Source organism: Schistocerca piceifrons, chromosome 4 (genome assembly GCF_021461385.2).
Source record: "Schistocerca piceifrons isolate TAMUIC-IGC-003096 chromosome 4, iqSchPice1.1, whole genome shotgun sequence".
Lineage (NCBI taxonomy): Eukaryota > Metazoa > Arthropoda > Insecta > Orthoptera > Acrididae > Schistocerca > Schistocerca piceifrons.
The window spans coordinates 406,066,793-406,086,084 of NC_060141.1; the positions used below are offsets into that span (position 1 = coordinate 406,066,793).

Sequence of the window (19,292 nt, forward strand, 5' to 3'; positions counted from 1 at the left end):
AGCTACCAGTTAAAGATACTAAATCAGCTATTTAGTATAACTGTGGTAGCTTTCTTCATTGTAACGGGTTTCCAAACAAGTTCCTTCAGTTGGCGTAAGCCAAGCAGTGTTAAGCAACACAGAAAAAATTTGTCTTCAATATGGTGTAGAGATTAATTTTCTATGACCTGCACCCCTTGGTTATTGTATACTAAGACTCGTTCCTGCAAGTTCTCCTTCTCGATACGATCTGCATTACAGAATGAATGAAAGTACGGAATACGGATAAATTGACATCAACAACTGTTTATTGCATCCCGTGTGTCCTACTTAATTCCAACAACCAACACTATTAAGCCCGGGCCAAATGATCAATAAATAAAAAAGAACGTGAGAGTTGTCAGATTTAACCGACAAATGGGCACGCACCCTCTATCGCATCCTGTCTGTGTGGATCACCGGTTAAGCCTCCTACGTACGCAAGACGCCGCGAGCAACACAGTCTGCTGCTCTCTTCCGCCTCGCATATGTCACCTGCACTACCGATGCATTTCTTTTCTCAGTTTCAGCCTGTTCCCTGCGTGGAAAGCTGAGTACACACAAGTGTCAGACACTTGGCGGATAATTCCATCAGGTGAGACCTGCACTGATGAGGAAGGAACTTTTGACTCGCTGTTGACACTGCAAAGTCGTGGCTGATTGTCACGAGTTAGCTGTTGTTCCATTTCCGAGCGAAAAGTGCAGCTGCGTAAAGAAGACGTTAGTTGCCGTTTTCCGCATTGTACTGTAATGCGAGGTGGAGCAATTGTAAGCAAAATTTGCTTCCATTAATGTCAGCGTGACCTACAGTGTTCGATTACGAGGACGTTTGAGCGTATTGCTCTAGTACTTTGGCACTTACTACTTAATCTCTTTCCAAGCGATTAACGAGTGCCGGCCGGTGTGGCCGAGCGGTTCTAGGCGCTTCAGTTTGGAACCACGCGATCGCTGCGGTCGCAGGTTCGAATCCTGACTCGGGCATGGACGTGTGTGATGTCCTTAGGTTAGTTAGGTTTAAGTAGTTCTAACTTCTAGGGGACTGATGACCTCAGATGTTAAGTCCCATAGTGCTCAGAGCCATTTGAACCATTTGATTAACGAGTCATACAGCAAATTCACTTTCTTTTAACTTCGTGGCTGGATGCCTGTCCTTTCGCCAGAGTCGGCAGTTTTCTAAGGAGGGTGGGGGAGGGAGGGAGGGGAGAGGAGGGGAGGGAAGAAGGTCGTGTGAGCCATCTGCCTGTGACCTGTTTATATTTTTTGTGCGTATTATAGTATTTTAAGCGTGCCGATTTTCTGAGACGGAGCGTAGAAAACGGCCTAAAAACCACACCAAGCAATTCAGTGCACCAGATCGACGATCATTACTCAGCTTCAAGGATATTCGAGAATAATCTAAAAGACAAAAACGGCAACTGCGTGTCTGTAAGTGGAATAAATCAACTCATCGGCAAACGTCGAAAATTCTTATTACGTTTCGTCATAATTGCGTCGCGTAAAAAGTGTAACAAAATAAATTCGGTAGCTTAATTATTTAATCGAATTATTTTTATAGTAAGCAAAAGTTAACTTCGTGACTCTATTCTTCTACAGGTCACTGGCCCATTGGTCAACTTTTGCTACACCCTCTTTCTTGTTCGTCATCGAATGTCAGTGTTGTGTGTATACTCGTATGTGGTGGGTGCAACGCTTCCATGGTCGTTAATGTCAGTTTTGCAGTCAGTTAGCTTCTCCGTTGTCTCCATGAGGCTAACTGGAAGCCGTTCGACTCCATCCACAGGGGAAAAATCCCTGACGGTACCAGGGATCGAATGCGGCCCTTTCGTGTAGCAGTTAGGCATAACGAACGTTCAGCAAAGTAGGCTGGCGTTCTTAGTGCAACTGCGACAAACTCCCTCGTCTTCCTTGCTTCGGTGATCCTATAATTTTTACTAAAGGTCATCTTATATATTTTTCTTAATTTATAAAATCTTTGACAGATTAATGAAGTCATATAGCAGCAAAATTAAAAAGCTGTTGCTCACACATTATCTAATGAAAACTATTCGACTGACTGTGACAATACCTCTGCGCAACATCAATATCTGGATGGGAGCGTTAAGCAAGAAGTAGAAAACTGTTACCAAGATTATAAACAATAAGAGAGAATGGTACAAAATCACAAAAGGAAGGCCACTAGAACAGGTTTGTAACTTAGCGAAAGTGTCCGGTTCCTACGCTGCCTGTTTAATGCATCCAAACGGAACTTCTCCAGTAAGAAAGATATCGAAAGGAGCAAAGTCAGCGGGATGTATACTGACGGTTCAAATGGTTCAAATGGCTCTGAGCACTATGGGACTTAACTTCTGAGGTCATCAGTCCCCTAGATGGCTCTGAGCACTATGGGACTTAACATCTTAGGTCATCAGTCCCCTAGAACTTAGAACTACTTAAACCTAACTAACCTAAGGACGTCACACACATCCATGTCCGAGGCAGGATTCGAACCTGCAACCGTAGCGGTCGCACGGTTCCAGACTGTAGCGCCTAGAACCGCTCGGCCACCCCGGCCAGTCCCCTAGAACTTAGAACTACTTAAACCTAACTAACCTAAGGACATCACACACATCCATGCCCGAGGCAGGACTCGAACCTGCAACCGTAGCGGTCGCGTGGTTCCAGGCTGAAGCGCCTATAACCGCTCGGCCACACCGGCCGGCCTGAGACAGAAAGTTTTACAAGATGAAGAACAAGTATCATATTTATCATTTACCATTTCTGTGGACATTTCTCACTCATTTCTGAACATCGTAAGATCAGCAACAAACACCTGGCAAGGGTCTTCTAGAGGATGCAACAAGCTCTTCACGCCGTAATTTTTTCCCTTTTAAATACGAAATCTTTGTCCAAATGTCCAAATGTGTGTGAAATCGTATGGGACTTAACTGCTAAGGTCATCAGTCCCTAAGCTTACACACTACTTAACCTAAATTATCCTAAGGACAAACACACACACTCATGCCCGAGGGAGGACTCGAACTTCCGCCGGGACGAAATCTTTCGCAGATCTTGCAACAGAGGGCGAATCTGCGCGGGTTTGTACGAGTCCAGTATCTTAACGACATTCCAGTCATAAACATTTAAATCATTCAAAAAACGATGTTCCGTTTAAGGAGACGGTGATTGATTATTATAAGGTTTGTCACTTTTTGCCAGAATCAGTTTTTTGATTCAGTCATAACGGTTTCGGCCAACAATGTCCATACTCAGATGCTACAATATAGAAAGGAAGAGCTTACAGTAAGACCTGAAACAAGTGCAAATGTTTCCACTACGTCACTTGCGAGCCAACTGAAGTGCTATTAATATCCAATGGTTCGTACTTATATGCGGCATTTGGTGGAACAAAAGTTCACGCGTTGTCAACTAAACATACTATCGGAAAAAATGGAATTAAGTACATAAAACTAAGTGCACTTTTCCTTCCTTACTCTTTACGCCAGATGCACGCGTCCTCTATAATACAATCTTCAGTCCTGAAAACCATAAGGTATGACAAATATTACAATAACATTTCGTTCAGTTAGACATAAAATATGGAAGTAGATTACCAGTCGTAAAAACAGTAAAACCCATATAACCTTAGATTAATAAGCACTCGTAAAATTTACGTTTGCAGTAGGGTATAAAACATAATCCCCTAAGTAACATACCATTGGAGACCTAATAACTGTAATCAATCAATGCATAACCTATAAATTATGACATTCTTTGAATAAATTTGGAGCAACAATTTACGATGGGTGTAGTACCAATGTAACATTTCCCCACCTTTAGTGTTCTAGGGTTAAACAGAGTGAGATCTTTACAATAAAAAGACAGGGTAGCAATCTTTAAAGTACTTATTTCCAATCCTTGATGTTACGCCACCGTCTATACTCTTACGAGCCCCACGAGAAGACAGGCCGTGGCTAGTACGTCACAGCACGTGACACCGCAGGTCTGACGAGTGCCAGCAGCCGTGTCCGGTGGCAGGCAAGTAACTATTTCAGACGAGTTTAATAATTCTTGACTGCGCGTTTAAATGCATGGAAGCTCTCGATAGCACACAACAAATTTAAGACCTTTTGTGGCTACTTTTTCAATTAAATATTGATTTCCAGTGTGTCCTGCACGGGGCCGAGCGCTCGCTCGGAAGAGCCAACTAGTGTGACTTCACAAGTTCGTTGTAGGGCCTGTGTATCTCGTTGTCCCCAGTAAGCTTGGGATAGACGACGCGAAATAGACGACCAGGGCAGTTACCTGTCACAGCTCGCTGGCAAGCCTTCTTCCGGCTGCGAGGTGTTTACGTTAGCTGAGCAGATGTCAGGAAGTGCAGACGCGTCCCGGACGGCCCCTGCGGCACTCGTTCGCAGGGAGACCTATCACCAGCTGCATGCAGAACACAGTGATTACGTCAACTAAGAAAATCGTGATAAATATTGAAACCTGCATTAGTTGCAAACTCTTGTTATTCATTGAAGACTTAACCTGGTTCCTTGCGTTTCGTAATGTAAATCTCTTGTTCTTTGACAATATCCTAACTGTTTACTTTTTTCAACATTAAGTAAATTTATAGAATATTATGTCCCCCCCCCCCCTTTGACGTATATACGTAAGCTTGAAATTGTTTTGTTGCTGACGTAGGTGTGCTCTGCACTTCCCAACGTCTGCCCCGCTAAGTAAGAACCTCGCTGCTGGAAGAGGAGTACCAGCGAGCTGCAACAGGGAATTGCCGTGGTCGTCCATTCCGTATCGTCTCTCCTCTGCTTATGGGCAGCGGCGTAACAGTCTGTGTGCAGCGCCAACAAAGATTGGAAATACCGGGTGATCAAAAAGTCAGTATAAATTTGAAAACTGAGTAAATCACGGAATAAGGTAGATAGAGACGTAAAAATTGATAAACATGCTTTGAATGACATGGGGTTTTATTAAAAAAAAAAAAAAAAACAAAGTTCACAAAATGTCCGACAGATGGCGCTGGACAGCAAACCGTCAGTGATTGCGAATGACAATCGTGTATAAAAGGACCTGTAATGAGAGAGGGAATCAACAGGTTTTAAAATAACAATAAAGTAAAAAAAAAAAAAAAGTGTTTAGTGTTTAGTGTTCACCGTCCCCTCCATCGTTCACCAGTGCCATCATCATCTTCAGTGGTTGTGCGTCGTCTCATCAGCTAGCAGTGTGGATTATCGACGAGTGTGAACGGCTCCGTGATTGTCTCTATGTGTCTCCTGTTTTATTGCCCACCGCTCTGTGACTTATGTGTCTTCTCCCTGTTTTTGCTGCTTGTGTCTTCTATGGCTGAAGAGCAGCGTAGTGTGCTGCTGACAGCCTGCCTGTTGTACAGGTTTTAAAATAACAATAAAGTAAAAAAAAAAAAAAAAAGAGAGGGAATCAGATGCGCCAGCAGTCACAGCATGTTGACGTTACCTGAAAAGGAGCTTTTAGTGAAGCTGTATTATCAGGGTGCTAGTTCAACGTTACGATCCTATCGCCATAGGAAGGGGATTCGAACGGGTAAAGGTCCGTTGACAAATGCAGAAGTGGCGAGAATGATTTCGAAGTTCGAAGCCACGAGTTGTTTAGACGACAGACCTCGTAGTGGCCAACCGAGCACAAGGCGTAATGCTTCTGAGACAGTTCAGGAAGAAATGGAGACTGTAGCGGGTTCGTCTATGCACGGGGAAGTCAGCGATCGTGCAGTCGCACGGGCATTCCATACACTACCGTTTGGTTGTCACTTAGGCGTACCCTCCGATGCTATCCGTATAAAATCCATCGGCATCATGAACTGTTACCTGGCTTTGGGGTTACCTGAAGTCGCAACTGTATCGTGATCGACCGACATCTCTAGGGATGCTGAAAGACAACATCCGACGCCAATGCCTCACCATAACTCCGGACATGCTTTACAGTGGTGTTCACAACATATTCCTCGACTACAGCTATTGTTGAGGAATGATGGTTGACATATTGAGCATTTCCTGTAAAGAACATCATCTTTGCTTTGTCTTACTTTGTTATGCTAATTATTGCTTTTCCGATCAGATGAAGCGCCATCAGTCGGACATTTTTGAACTTTTGTATTTTTTTGGTTCTAATAAAACCCCATGTCATTCCAAGCATGTGTGTCAATTTGTACCTCTCTCTCTACATTATTCCGTGATTTATTCAGTTTTCAAATTTATACTGACTTTTAGATTACCCAGTATGTACCAGAAGGCTTTCCATTGTAAGATCTCACTCTGCTTAACCCTAGTACACTAAAGGGGGAGGGAGTTACGATGCTACTAAACCATCGTAAATTGTACGACTCCAACTTCATTAACAGAAATTCGTAATTTATACGCTATGCATTAGTTAATTTCAAAAAATAGTTCTCTAATGGTATGTTAAATACCAAATTAAGTACAAAATATCCTGTTTCATAGGCTACAACAATAATAAATTTCACAAGTGTTTAATAATGTAGGGTTATATGGGTTTCGCTGCTCGATTTTCTTTCATTTTTTATGACCATCTGACCGAAATATTAGTGCAGTATTTGTCACACTTTATGGTTTTCAAGCGTGAAGATTGCCTTATAGAGGACGTGTGCATCTAGCACAGAGAGTAAGGAGGGAAAAGTGCACTTAGTTTTATGTACATAATTTCATGTTTTCCGATATTATGTTTAGTTGACAACGTGTGAACTTCTGTTCCACCAAATGTCGCCTAAAATATGAACCATTAGATATTAATAGCACTTTAGTTGGCTCACAAGTGAACCTATTGAAAATATTTGTACTTGTTACAGGTCTTAATGTAAGCTTTTCCTTCGTAGATTGCAGCATCTGTGGATGGACAGTGTATGCCGAAACCGATTATGATTGTATGATAAAAAGTGAGTGTGGCGAAATTTAAAATACCTCATTCAGATAACTTCTTCGTAACGACTACGTGGAAGGATCGCAGCGCCGCTGGTTTTGCGTGGTAGTGGTAGTTTAGTGCTCTGTCATCATTTGTGCCAATAGCTTCATATTCTGCAGTGTTGTTCAGAGTCCGAGTTAAAGAAGCAGCCTCACCTCTTCTTTTAATTATATACGCATATTTTTTCTTTACTCTTCCTCCTTTTTTTCCACAAGACTAGTGGCTGAGTTCTATAAAACATTCCTCGGAGTTTTACGACTCTTATGGATTAGATAGCTAACGACAGCAAGCCGTCCATAAATTGAAGTCTCCCGCCCAGTTAGTAACATATTCCGGAAGCTTAATTTCAACAAGCTACTTAATCAGGCTGGCTCGGAAACTTTAAACCTGTTCGACGATGCTGGCGTTACTGTACCTAATTTCTTAACTGCTTGGAGACAGCAGATTTACTTTACGTGCTCTTGTTGCTCATATCTTTGATTATCTTCATACGACGTGTCATATCGCCACGATGAGCAGTATACTTTTTCAGAATTCTGTGTCGTCTTTAGCATTGTAAAGTAATACCTAAATCGTTGGTGAAAAGGTAGATATACTAAACGCCATGTTGTGTTCGTAGTCTATAAATTTTTCCGGTTTTTAGGCAGATATACGACTCCTACTTTTTCTCCTCGATCTGTCTGAAGCGTTGGTGGTTTTGCCCCAACGGCCGCTCGATATGGCGAACTGAATATCCATGCTTTTGGAAAACCGCTCTTAGATGTTGCAGTTCTTCGTCGCGATTTTTCTTATCTATCAGCGAATGAACCACAATACCCAGAAAGGAATTTTCCATGCTTTCTGTCAACGCAGCCACTTAAGAGGAGCCACTTGATTTGGGTGCGGAGGGGGGGGGGCATATAGCGAGGTCATCGGTCAATCTGATTAGGGAAGGATAGGGAAGGAAGTCGGTTGTGCCCTTTCTAAGGAACCATCCCGGAATTTGCCTGAAGCGATTTAGTGAAATCACGGAAAACCTAAATCAGGATGGCCGGACGCTGGTATGAACCGTCGTCCTCCCGAATGCGAGTCCAGTGTGCTAACCACTGCGCCACCTCCCTCGGTGGGAATATCATTGCAGATGAAACTTGTTATTAGAGCTTCTGCCCATGATGAGTTACACGTCGACCGTCTACCATTCTTTCATTCACTCTCTACTTTACGGAACCGAAAGTGGTGGCACCTTGATAAGACTTTGGACTCTTATTCGGGAGGACAGTGATTCAAAGCCCCTTGCTGTCACCCAGATTGAACTTTTTTGGGATTCCCCTTCACGGCTCGAGGCTAAAGCCGGAATGGTTCTTTTCAAATGGTACGGCCGATTTGGTCCTCTATTCATCCTTAAATCGTTCATGTGCTCTGTCTCCAACGACTTCGTTGTTAACGATACGTAAAATCCTAAACTTCCTTCCTTCTATTTTCTATAATCCCGTTGGGGCTTCGGGAAACAAATGCACTGTACACATAAAATAAAAAATAAAATACGATCGAGACCAGGTATCAAACATGGATATAAATAGCGTCGCGTTGCCAACAGTAGCTCACAGTCTAATTGGAGTCCAGACAGTGGAGACGTCTAAGACAATCGCTCGCAGTATCTAAGGAAAATTACTAAGTCAGTCATCAAATTAATGTGTAGAATAATGAAATATTTAATGGAAATGAACAAATGCTACATCTCCAAGTACCCCGTAAATCCAGGAAGTTTCGAGACTGGATCAATAAAAAAAATATAGATATTTTAAGATGGTAGTTTTAATGGTTCAGGTATTCTACATTTTCTCTTTCTCCTCTCCCTACTCGGATGTCGTTCAACCAGGGTGTCACATGGGCTTGAATTTCGGTTATTTCGTCAAAGCGTTGACCCTTCATGTGACTTTTATGGGCTTTGTCGTTGTGTGGTAGGTTCGTTTTAATAACACCAAGTCTCGCCACCCGTGATGAATTTTTACGGAAAACAGCTATCCGCGTTAGCATTTCAATTGCGTCGCGGCAGGCGTCCATGCGTCATTGGTTTTGGCCCGGAGTCAAGGTGCGCGAAACAAACTTTCCACGCACTTTTCTCTTCTCCAAAACATTCTGGAGACTGTACTGAACACTTGATTTAGACGGGTTCAGTTCATTGTACCAGTGCGGTATGCGGCACAACATTGTTAACACATTACAGCCGTACGTACATTGATAAACACTGCTTGCTCACAACTGACTGGTTTAACGTTCATCGTAGTTCAAGCAGTCTCCGTAATTACTGCGCCTACGTCACTTACACGCCAGGAGTAAAATCAGTCTCGGAACATTTTGGACGGACGGTGTCTGTACACACTGCACAAGACACTGTGCAGTACCCGACAGTTGATGCTTTGTACCATTGCTAATACTCCAGTTCCACTCACAACTAGAGAGATGGGTAAATGATTGCACGTATGCCTCTGTACAAACTCAAATCTCCTTTATTTTTCCCTTATATCTCCACACGAGATGAAAGTTGGAAGCAGTAGCATCGTTCAGGTGTCTGTCTCTAACGGTGCCCCTCTGAACTTTTGCGAAAATATCGCCTTCTTCTCACCAAGCACTCTCATCAAAATTCATGGGGCATTTACGTAGTACTAGCTTGCTGATCGAACCGACAGGCAAGAAATCCAGCGACAAGGATCTGTATTGCTTCGGTGCCCTTCTTTAAGTTCACCTCGTAGGAATCACAAACACAGAAGCAACATTCGAGAATGGCTCCCACAAACTTCCTGTATGGGGTCTCCTCAGAAGTCTTCCCTGTAGGTACGTGCTCGTTCCATTTCACGTAATTCTGCAACGTGACGCCTAGATATACAGGAAAAACTGTAGGGACGGATTATTGACTGGAAGACGAGGAAAAAAGGTCCTACGACCATGTGTCCGGAAATGCATCGTTACCACGATAGATGGCGCTGAAAGTTATTCTAACCACGTGCCGTGTCTTCCTTGTGTACTGTAAACAGCAGAATGGCCCGGTAATCATGTCGGGAACAAGCCAACATGGTGTTTGTGTCAGGCCAAGCAGATGGAAACAGTTGAGAGGCAGCATGGCTATAACAGAACAAGTAGCCTCACATCCACCAACCACATCACACAGCATTTCAAGCCATTTTTGGGCGTTTGTGTAATCATGCGTCCTTTCATACAGACACCCAGAAATGGCTTGAAATGTTATGAGATGTGGTTGGTGTCTGTGAGGATACTTGTTTTGGTGTAGCCTCTCGACTGTTTCCATCTGCTTCGCCGTACTGAAACACCAACTCGACTTGTTCCCGACATAAATACCAGACCATTCTGCTGCTTACAGTACGCTACGGCAAACACACAGCCTGCAACACACAAGGAACACATGGCACGTGCTCAGAGGAACTTCCACTTGTCAGTGCTATCTACCGAGGGAATGATACATTTCCGGACACATGTACATAGAACCCTTTCACCTTCATTTTCAGTTTGTCGGTTTTATTAATGTTCGCCCTGTATAACTTACGACAGGGAATCAAGCAGCACACTATTAATATTGTAACAGAACATTACAAGATTATTTCTTCCACATGTCCGCATCAGCTTCAATTTATTCACATTTAAAGCAACCACATCACACAGACATTCTATTGAAGTCGTCACAGACCACCTACAGACTCTCGATGACGTCAGTTTCTTGTGAACAACCGTCTCATCAACAAATAGTCTCATTATCAGTTTACTGCTCTCCCTATCCAATAGACTTTACACACACAAAGAACAGTCACAGTTCTGTCACACATGCCTGGGGAAGAGGTCTCTATACAGCAGATTTGCAACTGTAATAGCATGTGAACGTCAGCTTTACCTGTCCCTCAGTAGGACATAGACGTTCTGTTTATAACAACAACAACAACAGAGACGCTTGAATATTGATTGCAATTAAATGGAAGAAAATGTACGAGGGAGTGCTGAAACGTAATGCCTCCGAATTTTTTATGTGAAAGCTCTTAAAGCTTTTTATACAAAAGAAACGTTATTAACATTCTACATCTTTATTTTCATCTACATACTTGCAGCCGTCTGCCGCTACAGGTCTCCGAATCCGAATTGCAGCGTGTAACAGAGCAGTGCGTTACGTAACTATGTCGGTGCGTAAGAAACAGCATGCTGCAAGCGATTTTCGAATTAGAAGAGTTCTTTCACACATGCAGCATCCTCTCGTTCAACATGACAATGCCAGACCACACACGAGCCCTGCGACATCTGCAACAATCCGATGCCTTCGGTTCACTCTCATCGATCATCCTCTATGCAGTTCAAACTTGGTTCCATCCGATTTTCATCAGTTTCCAAAACGTAAGGAACACCTTCCACGATTTTCTTTTGATGGTGATGAACTCGTGGAAGGAGACGTGAGATTATGGCTCCGTCAACAAAATCAAACACTCTTCAGTGACGGTGTTAACAAACTGAACTCTCGTTGGGAGAAATGTGTTAGTCGCCAGAATGACCAAGTTAGGATTGGTTGGTTGGTTGGTTTGGGGAAGGAGACCAGACAGCGTGGTCATCGGTCTCATCGGAATAGGGAAGGATGGGGAAGGAAGTCGGCCGTGCCCTTTCAGAGGAACCATCCCGGCATTTGCCTGGAGTGATTTAGGGAAATCACGGAAAACCTAAATCAGGATGGCCGGACGCGGGATTGAACCGTCGTCCTTCCGAATGCGAGTCCAGTGTCTAACCACTGCGCCACCTCGCTCGGTCCAAGTTAGGAAATAAATATGTGAACATAGAGCATAAATATGTAGAATGTTAAAACGTTTGTTTCATTTAAAAAGCTTTAAGAGTTTTCACACAAAAAATTCGGAGGTATTACTTTTCAGAGCGCCCTCGTACCAATCACATAGTCAGTGTGACAGGATAGGCTTCACCAGGAAAGACGAAAGCCAGACTGTTTCTATCTTCTGGAAAGCTCGTCTACACGCAGTCTTCCCTTGGTCAGCTAGTATGACATATTGTTTTTTTGTTACTTAATTGTGATGTGATCAACAACACCAGTATGCATATTGGATCTACAGGCAAATTTCGTGGCACGTCATATTGAAAACAAGTTATACGGCCAAATAAACCGTGACTTTTTCATGCAATGCTATGATTTGCTGGGGAATATTTCCTCATACTCCATCCACTCCCTTCCCCCACCCCCCTCCCCCCAACGCGCCACTCATCCCCTAGAGTCCCATAGTACCATGTCCCATTCGCAGAGGAAGCTGTTTCTTGTTTCTTGTGTGACTGTGCTTTTGTGTTCTTACAATTTTAACACTGCCCTCCAATAGAATCATTATATGAAAAACCGTACAGCGAACAGCGACTTGCGGAGTGGTACAGGGGATCCAAATTTGTACGCTATCTGATCGAAAGTATCCGCACACCTATTAATGGACAATAATAAGGGTGCGTCCACTCCTTGCCTTTAAGACGGCTTGCAGTCTGTTGGGGACACTTTCAATGAGGTGCCTGAATGTCTCTGGAGGAATGGCAGCCCATTTTTCCTAAAGAGCCGAAACCACAGAAGGCAGTGATGGACCGTGACGTTTGGAGCGAAGTCGACGTTGCAGCTCATCCCAAAGGTGTTCCACTGTTTTCAAGACGAGACTCTGAGCAGATCAATATATTTCAGGAATGATATTGTCCATAAGATCGCCTCACAGATGCTTTATGAAACAGAGCATTGTCACGCTGATACAAACAATTATCATGTCAAGTGTTGCTCTAATGGGCGTAGTATGCAATGCTGTAAAGTGTGTTCATATACTTGCTCGTGTAGCGTTTTCTCGAGTGTAATAAGGGAATCAGACCATAACCACGAAAAACACCCATATTCCGAACACCACCTCCTCCGTACTGCACTGCTGGCACTGCAGATGATGGCAGGTAACGTTCTCCAGCCCTTCGTCTCACCCAAACTCTTCAGTCGGATTGCCACAACACATAGCGTAATTCCGAGCTGTAAGTCACTTGTTACCAGTCACCCATTGCTCTTCACACCATCAAAAATAATGCTTTTCACTGACCACAGAAATGTGTACTTCTGAGGAGCTGCTCGTCCGTGATATCGCTTTTTTTGACTCCATGAGCATAGTCAGTGTACTATCCGGACTGCTGATAGAACTTCCGCTGATTTCATTCGTTTTTCTTATAATCGCCGCCCGAAATACCAGACGGTACGTGTCCGTCAATGCTGGTCTCGGTTTAGCTGTGGTTGTTCCTTCGTGTTTCCGCTTCACAATCCAATCATCAATAGTCGACTTGGACACTTTTAGATGGGTTGAAATATCTCTGATGAATCTGTTACTCAGGTGACATCCAGTGACTCGTCCACAGTGGAAATGAGTAAGCTCTTCTGACCGATCGCTTCTGCTGTTACTGATTCACTCCTGACAACGCAACACTCCCCGTCTGTTTTTATTCTGGTAGGACCGCCGCTCGTGACATATAGTACCCAATTCCGAATTACATAGTGATACATAAGTACGATCAAACAGTGTACTCCCATTTTGTGTCATCAGACTGTGACTGTGTCTTTATCTTTTGTGGACCACTATGCTTAGGTCCGGAAACTGATGCTGATGAGTGTAGTGTGTTGTGTTGAGACGGTTAGAGTTGAAGGCGCGCTGCAGCGCTGGTGTGCCTGTCTGTGTGCGCAGCCGTGCAGAACGAGCGGCAGCCGCGCAACACGGCCACCATCCGGCCCGAGGCGCTCGTCGAGATGGACCAGGAGCGCGCCCTCAGGGAGGCCGCCGTCGCCGTCGGCGTCTTTGGGTGAGTACCGCCTCCCGCTCTCTCGCTCTTGCCTATCGGACGCGCTGCGAGACATTTGTGTAGCAATGCTCGGATGTGCACCAAATATCTAGCATACTGCCAGTAGAATTAAGTATGACAGATTGGTCCAGAAACAGCCACACACCGAAACATTTGGTTTGATGATCAAAATAACTAAAGTTGAAGAACAGGACATCATTTCAATAAAAAACGAATTTCGTTTCGTTCTTACCATACCTCTCACTTGACGCTGCTCACATCCTGTATCTTCTCTTGGTACATTGTGGCCATCAGGTAGTCCTATTGGAAGATGTCGAGGGGGCCGAACTCTGTGAAGTGTGGAGACCGTTAAATTGATCCATGTTGGCTAATCCAATGGACAGAACACTCAACATCCAAACTGTCATTCACCCTCGTTGCTGGTTGAGTGGGAGCTGTCTCTATGTTGGTGGAGGTGCTCATTAATGTGTCAACTAGAGTCAGAACTCTAAGTGTAGCCGTTTTACTCAATATGTCTAGATACAAGTCGCCGTTCATTGTGCACTCACTGCAGATGACACCAGTCATGGGGGGATGATAAATTTTTGGGGGATATGATAAAAGTCCGTAACTCATTCAATGTTGTTGTATACAACATGCTGGCTTTTACAAAAATCATTAATAGTGTTTGACAATTAGCTGTCAGTAATTAGCACCAGATTTTAATTTGCGAGTTATTGTGCCACCTTGATCGCTAATAGTATGTGTAAAATATGTACGTGTGTCGCGTCGACGAATGTGATGATCGTTTGTCCTGAGTAGTGTTCTATTTGTGTCGTAGTGCATACAATCGAAATGAAATGAAGGGAGAGGATAAAATGAGGTACCGGCATATAGTTTCCCCTCTCAAATAGTTCGAAAGTGGCTGCAGGGCTAGAGGTCCCCTACCCTACGAACGCACCACCAATGTCAAATGGCCCAGTGCATGAGTCTCTAGTTCAAAAGTTTCGGATTTAACGCCGGGCATTGACAAAAGGCTACCACTACACAGCCACCTCTTCGTCCTCCCTGTCTGGTCGCATACTGGCGATGAAAATTTCTTTCACATTATATTCACATTATATTCGCCTGCCTCTGTGTCGAGAGTTGCCAGTTAAACGTCTACATCTACATCGGTCCTTACGTGAAATGTACGTCTACTCTCCGCAGATTACCATGCAGTGTGTGGCAGAGGGTACTTCTGGTTCCACTATGTTTTAGCCGTTGCCGTTCGATTCGCGAGTGGCGACTGGTAAATGATGGTCGGTAAATCTCCGTATTAGCCCAAAGTTTCTCTTTGTGGTCATTTCGCGAAACGTTTGCGGGACGAAGTAGTACGTTGTCCGACTCTTTCCGGAACTTACCCTCTAGGAATTTCAATAGTAAACCTCTCCGCGATCCGCAACGTCTCCCCTGTAGCGTCTGCCACTGGAATTTGTTGAGTATCTGCGCAATTCTCTCGGACCGACTAAATGATTACGTGATGAAACGTGCCGCTCTTCGCCAGGTACTCTCCGTCGTCTTCATTAACTCTTCTTGGTAAGAGTCCCAAACTGATGAACGGTACTCAAGAACTGGTCAAAAAGTATTTTGTAAGCAACTTTTTTCGTAGATGGCTTAAGTTTTCTTGAGATTCTCCCAATTAATCACACCCGGGCATCTACTTTTCCCACTGTTTGTTTCATGTGGTCGTCCCACGTTAGGTCGCTCCTGGCGATCACTCCTAGCTATTTTATGATAGTTGCTGCTTCCCTTGATCTGTCATCAAGACTGACATCGACTTGTTGTCTATTTCTTCACCTATTTATGCGGAGTACTTTACACTTATTTACGTCCAAGCGTCAGTTGTCAGTCCTTGCACAAACCTCTGCTCCTCTGGAGATCTTCCTGCAATTGTCTACAGTCTTCTGATGTAGCAACCTTCCTACAGACGACAGCATTGTGTACCAACAGACTCGTGATGCTTCCGACGTTATGCACTTCATCACTTGCTATACACCGTTGTCTAACGGTACAAATTTAAAAAGGGGGCGTAGCGCCTTTGACAAGTGATAGAAACGTCCTCGGTCTCGGTTTCGATCCCAGCTATTGCTTAAATTTTGAATAAAAAGCATTAGCAATGGCGGCCAAAGACTTCCGACGTAAGCAGTCCCTCTTCTTTCTGCGAACTTTCTTGTCAAAGAGGCGCAGGAGCGGAAAGAAACTCTGGGCATCCTCTTACTCGTGAAGTGGGAAACTGCACTTAAAAGGCGGAAGAATCGGCAGTGACCGACGGAATGATCTCACAGAAGACAGTGGAAACTACTGCATAAAAAGCTATGTGTATCAACAGTGACCTGTACTTGAAAAGGTGACACGAAGATCTCTCCATTAACAAAAAATTCCGAATTAGTGCCCCATTCGGATCTCCGGGACAGGACTGTCAAAGTGGAGGTTACCATGAGAAAAAGATTGAAAAACCAAACAAAGGGTAACAATCTACGACTCAGAGCGTGGAATATCAGAAATTTGAATGTGGTACGGGAGCTAGAAAATCTGAAATGCATAGGCACAATCTAAACACAGTTGGAATCAGCGGAATGAAATGGAAAGACGATAAGGATTTCTGGTGGGACGAATATGGGAAGGATTAGCTATAAATAGGAAGGTAGTGCAGAATGTGAGTTACTTTGAACATTTCAGTGCTACGACAGGATATTGCAGCGCCTGTGTTATTCTGATTACAATACAAAGTTCCTTTGGACATGCGCGCACGCATGCATTGCGTCGACTACTGCCGTTATGAAGTACATTAAATGTATACGCAATTGCGAATAAGGACAACCATCTGCTGTAGAATGGAATGACGACAACGAAAATTTGTGCCGAAACTCGAACTCGGATTTACCGCTTATCGCGAGCGGTCGCCTTACCATTTGGCTATCCGTGCGCTACTCACGGCCAGATCCAAACTTCCACACGTCGTCAATCAACTCGCCGCAGTGACTGTCCTTCTGACATGCATATATTTCCGAAGGAACACTGCATCAAACTTCTGAAACAACACAGGCACTGCAATATCATATTGTATTGTAGTTATTCATGGTGGTGAGTTGACTGTATGAGACTAGAGACATAGCACCCGACTATCGGAAATACATCATCCACACAAGCCCGAAGATAGCATGAGTGGATCTGTGCAAAAACTATCGTACAATCAGCATCAAAGTTTTAGACAAGAATAATACACAATAGAGTGGAAAATAAAACTGAGGATCGGTTTTACCAGGATCAGATTGGCTTTAGGAATAGTAAAGGCACCAGAGAAGCAATTATGACGTTGCGCTTGATAATCGACGCAAGATTTCAGAAAAATCAAGGTACATTCATTAGATTTGTCGACCTAAAAATAGTGTTTACAATCTAAAATTGTGCAAAATGTTCGACATTCTCAGAAAAATAGGATTAAGCTACAGGAAAATACGGGTAATATACGACACTGCCGCACGTGTGATATAACATAGCTGTTAGCGTCGCTAGTTGCCGTGTTGTGAGTGGCCAGTCCATGCCAGACTACCAACAGTTATTTGTTACTCAGTATTTTTCATTTCTGGACGGTTCCATAAATATCTTATGTTTGTAGTGTTTGTATATTCTATTCCATGTTTGCATAAACAGTTGCGCTCTCCGCCCAGGAGGTCAGATCTGTTCTGGGTGCATGTTTGTGTCGGTAATAAATGTGTTTCAGTTTTAAATGTTGTACTTCATTGACGACCCTGTCTTTAGATTTGGATTTGATTGTGATTTTGACATGAAAATATGTATAAGAACAAAGAAGGGACAATAAGAATGGAAAACCAAGAACAAAGCACTCTGATTAAAAAGGGTGTATTACAAGGATGCAGCCTGCCTCCCTTACTGTTCAATCTGTACATCGAAGAAGCAATGATGGAAATAAATCATAGGTTCAAGAGTTGCATTAAAATTAGTGATGAAATAATATCAACAATTAGATTCGCCGATGACATTGTTATCCTCAGTAGAAGCAAGAAAGAACTAGAAGACATACTGAACGAAATGAACAGTCTGTTGAGCACATGGTATTGGCTGACATTAAATCGCAAAAAGACGAAAACGATGGGGAGAATCAGAAATGAGATTAGTGCTGAAATTAACAACACACCTGGGGACCACGAAGTAGACGAAGTGTAGAAACTCTGCTGCTTTGGAAGTAAGATAACTCATGGCGGATGAGGCAAGGTGGACATAAAAAGCAGACTACCACAGGCAAAGAGGGTATTCTCGGCCAAAAGAAGGCTACCAGTATCAAACATTGTTCTTACATTGCGGAAATAACTTCCGAGAATGTACGTCTGGGGCACAGCATTATATGGTAGTGAATCATGGACTATGGGGAAAGCTGAGAAGGAGAGAATCGAAGTGGTTGCCGTGTGATGCTACAGAAGGATACTGAAAATTAGGTGGAATGGTTTATTGAGAAATGAGGAAGTTCCACGCTGAATCGGCGAAAATATAAACATGTAGAAAATATTGGCTAGAAGAAGGGACAGGACGATAGAATATGTGGTAAGACACCATGAGTAACCTCCATGGTACTAGAAGGAGCAGTGGAGGGTAAAGTGCTACTCTGAGATGAATGTATTGGCGGGCCGCATGAAACCAGTCATTAAACTGAAGACACCTCCAAAAAAAAATGTATCGTATAAAGGAACGCCGTACCACACTTCCTTGAGGAACTTCTGAAATTAGCTTAATATGTATCGCTTTTATTCGATTTTACGTTGATGGCCACGAATACGATGATAAGATGTACATCTTTGGTAAATGGGAGAGGAATAGGGATGAATCGTGTTGGTATTAACCCTCTATGAGCAAGTTCGACAAATTTGTAACGCTTACGATACGTTGCTGCATCTGCATAGCGGGGTGCGCATTCTCGCCGTCGTCGTGCGTAGCAGATTCATAACGCTTCAGACTAAAATTATAGGAAGTGCACTGCGAGAATAATCTGGAGACAAAATCATTATTGTAGGCATTATTCCGTAATTTGTGAGACTTTCTTTAAACGTTCCAAATTTGGCAATTTAGGCATTCTCAAGCAAACTGTTCTTTTTTTAGATGATGAATCCTGCAGTGTATTATGGAAAGAAGAGGAGTGTTGCCGGTCGTGAGACCGCGGTGACTGTTTCATCAGTGCCTCTTCTAGTGATACCACTAACTAAGCTCAACAGAAAGGACAGAAGGCCGAAGAACAACCTCAAGTTCACTGTCCATCAATTTTTCTTCTCTACAAAGAGTGGATGTTTTAGATTCACTAATTGCATTATACAGAATCAACATCAGGCCAAAGAAGTGCGGTTCCTTGATATGATGGTAGTAAATGCATGGCTGTTGCACAGGAGGCACTGACTCTCTTCGTGTACCCAAAAATATGGCGAGGCCTCTTCGTCAGTTCAAAGCTGAAAAGCTGATGCCCTGTGCAAAATTAA

At 43.4% G+C, this 19,292-nt stretch overlaps 1 protein-coding gene across 1 annotated transcript in view; it reads left to right on the forward strand.

The window, feature by feature from the left end:
- LOC124795871 (photoreceptor-specific nuclear receptor-like) overlaps window positions 1-19,292 on the forward strand; it is a 254,597-nt gene that overhangs the window by 185,622 nt on the left and 49,683 nt on the right. Inside the window, exon 5 of the mRNA XM_047259952.1 lies at window positions 13,671-13,785. Within this exon, the coding sequence (XP_047115908.1) occupies window positions 13,671-13,785 (115 nt within the window). The remainder of the gene's footprint in view (window positions 1-13,670; window positions 13,786-19,292) is intronic.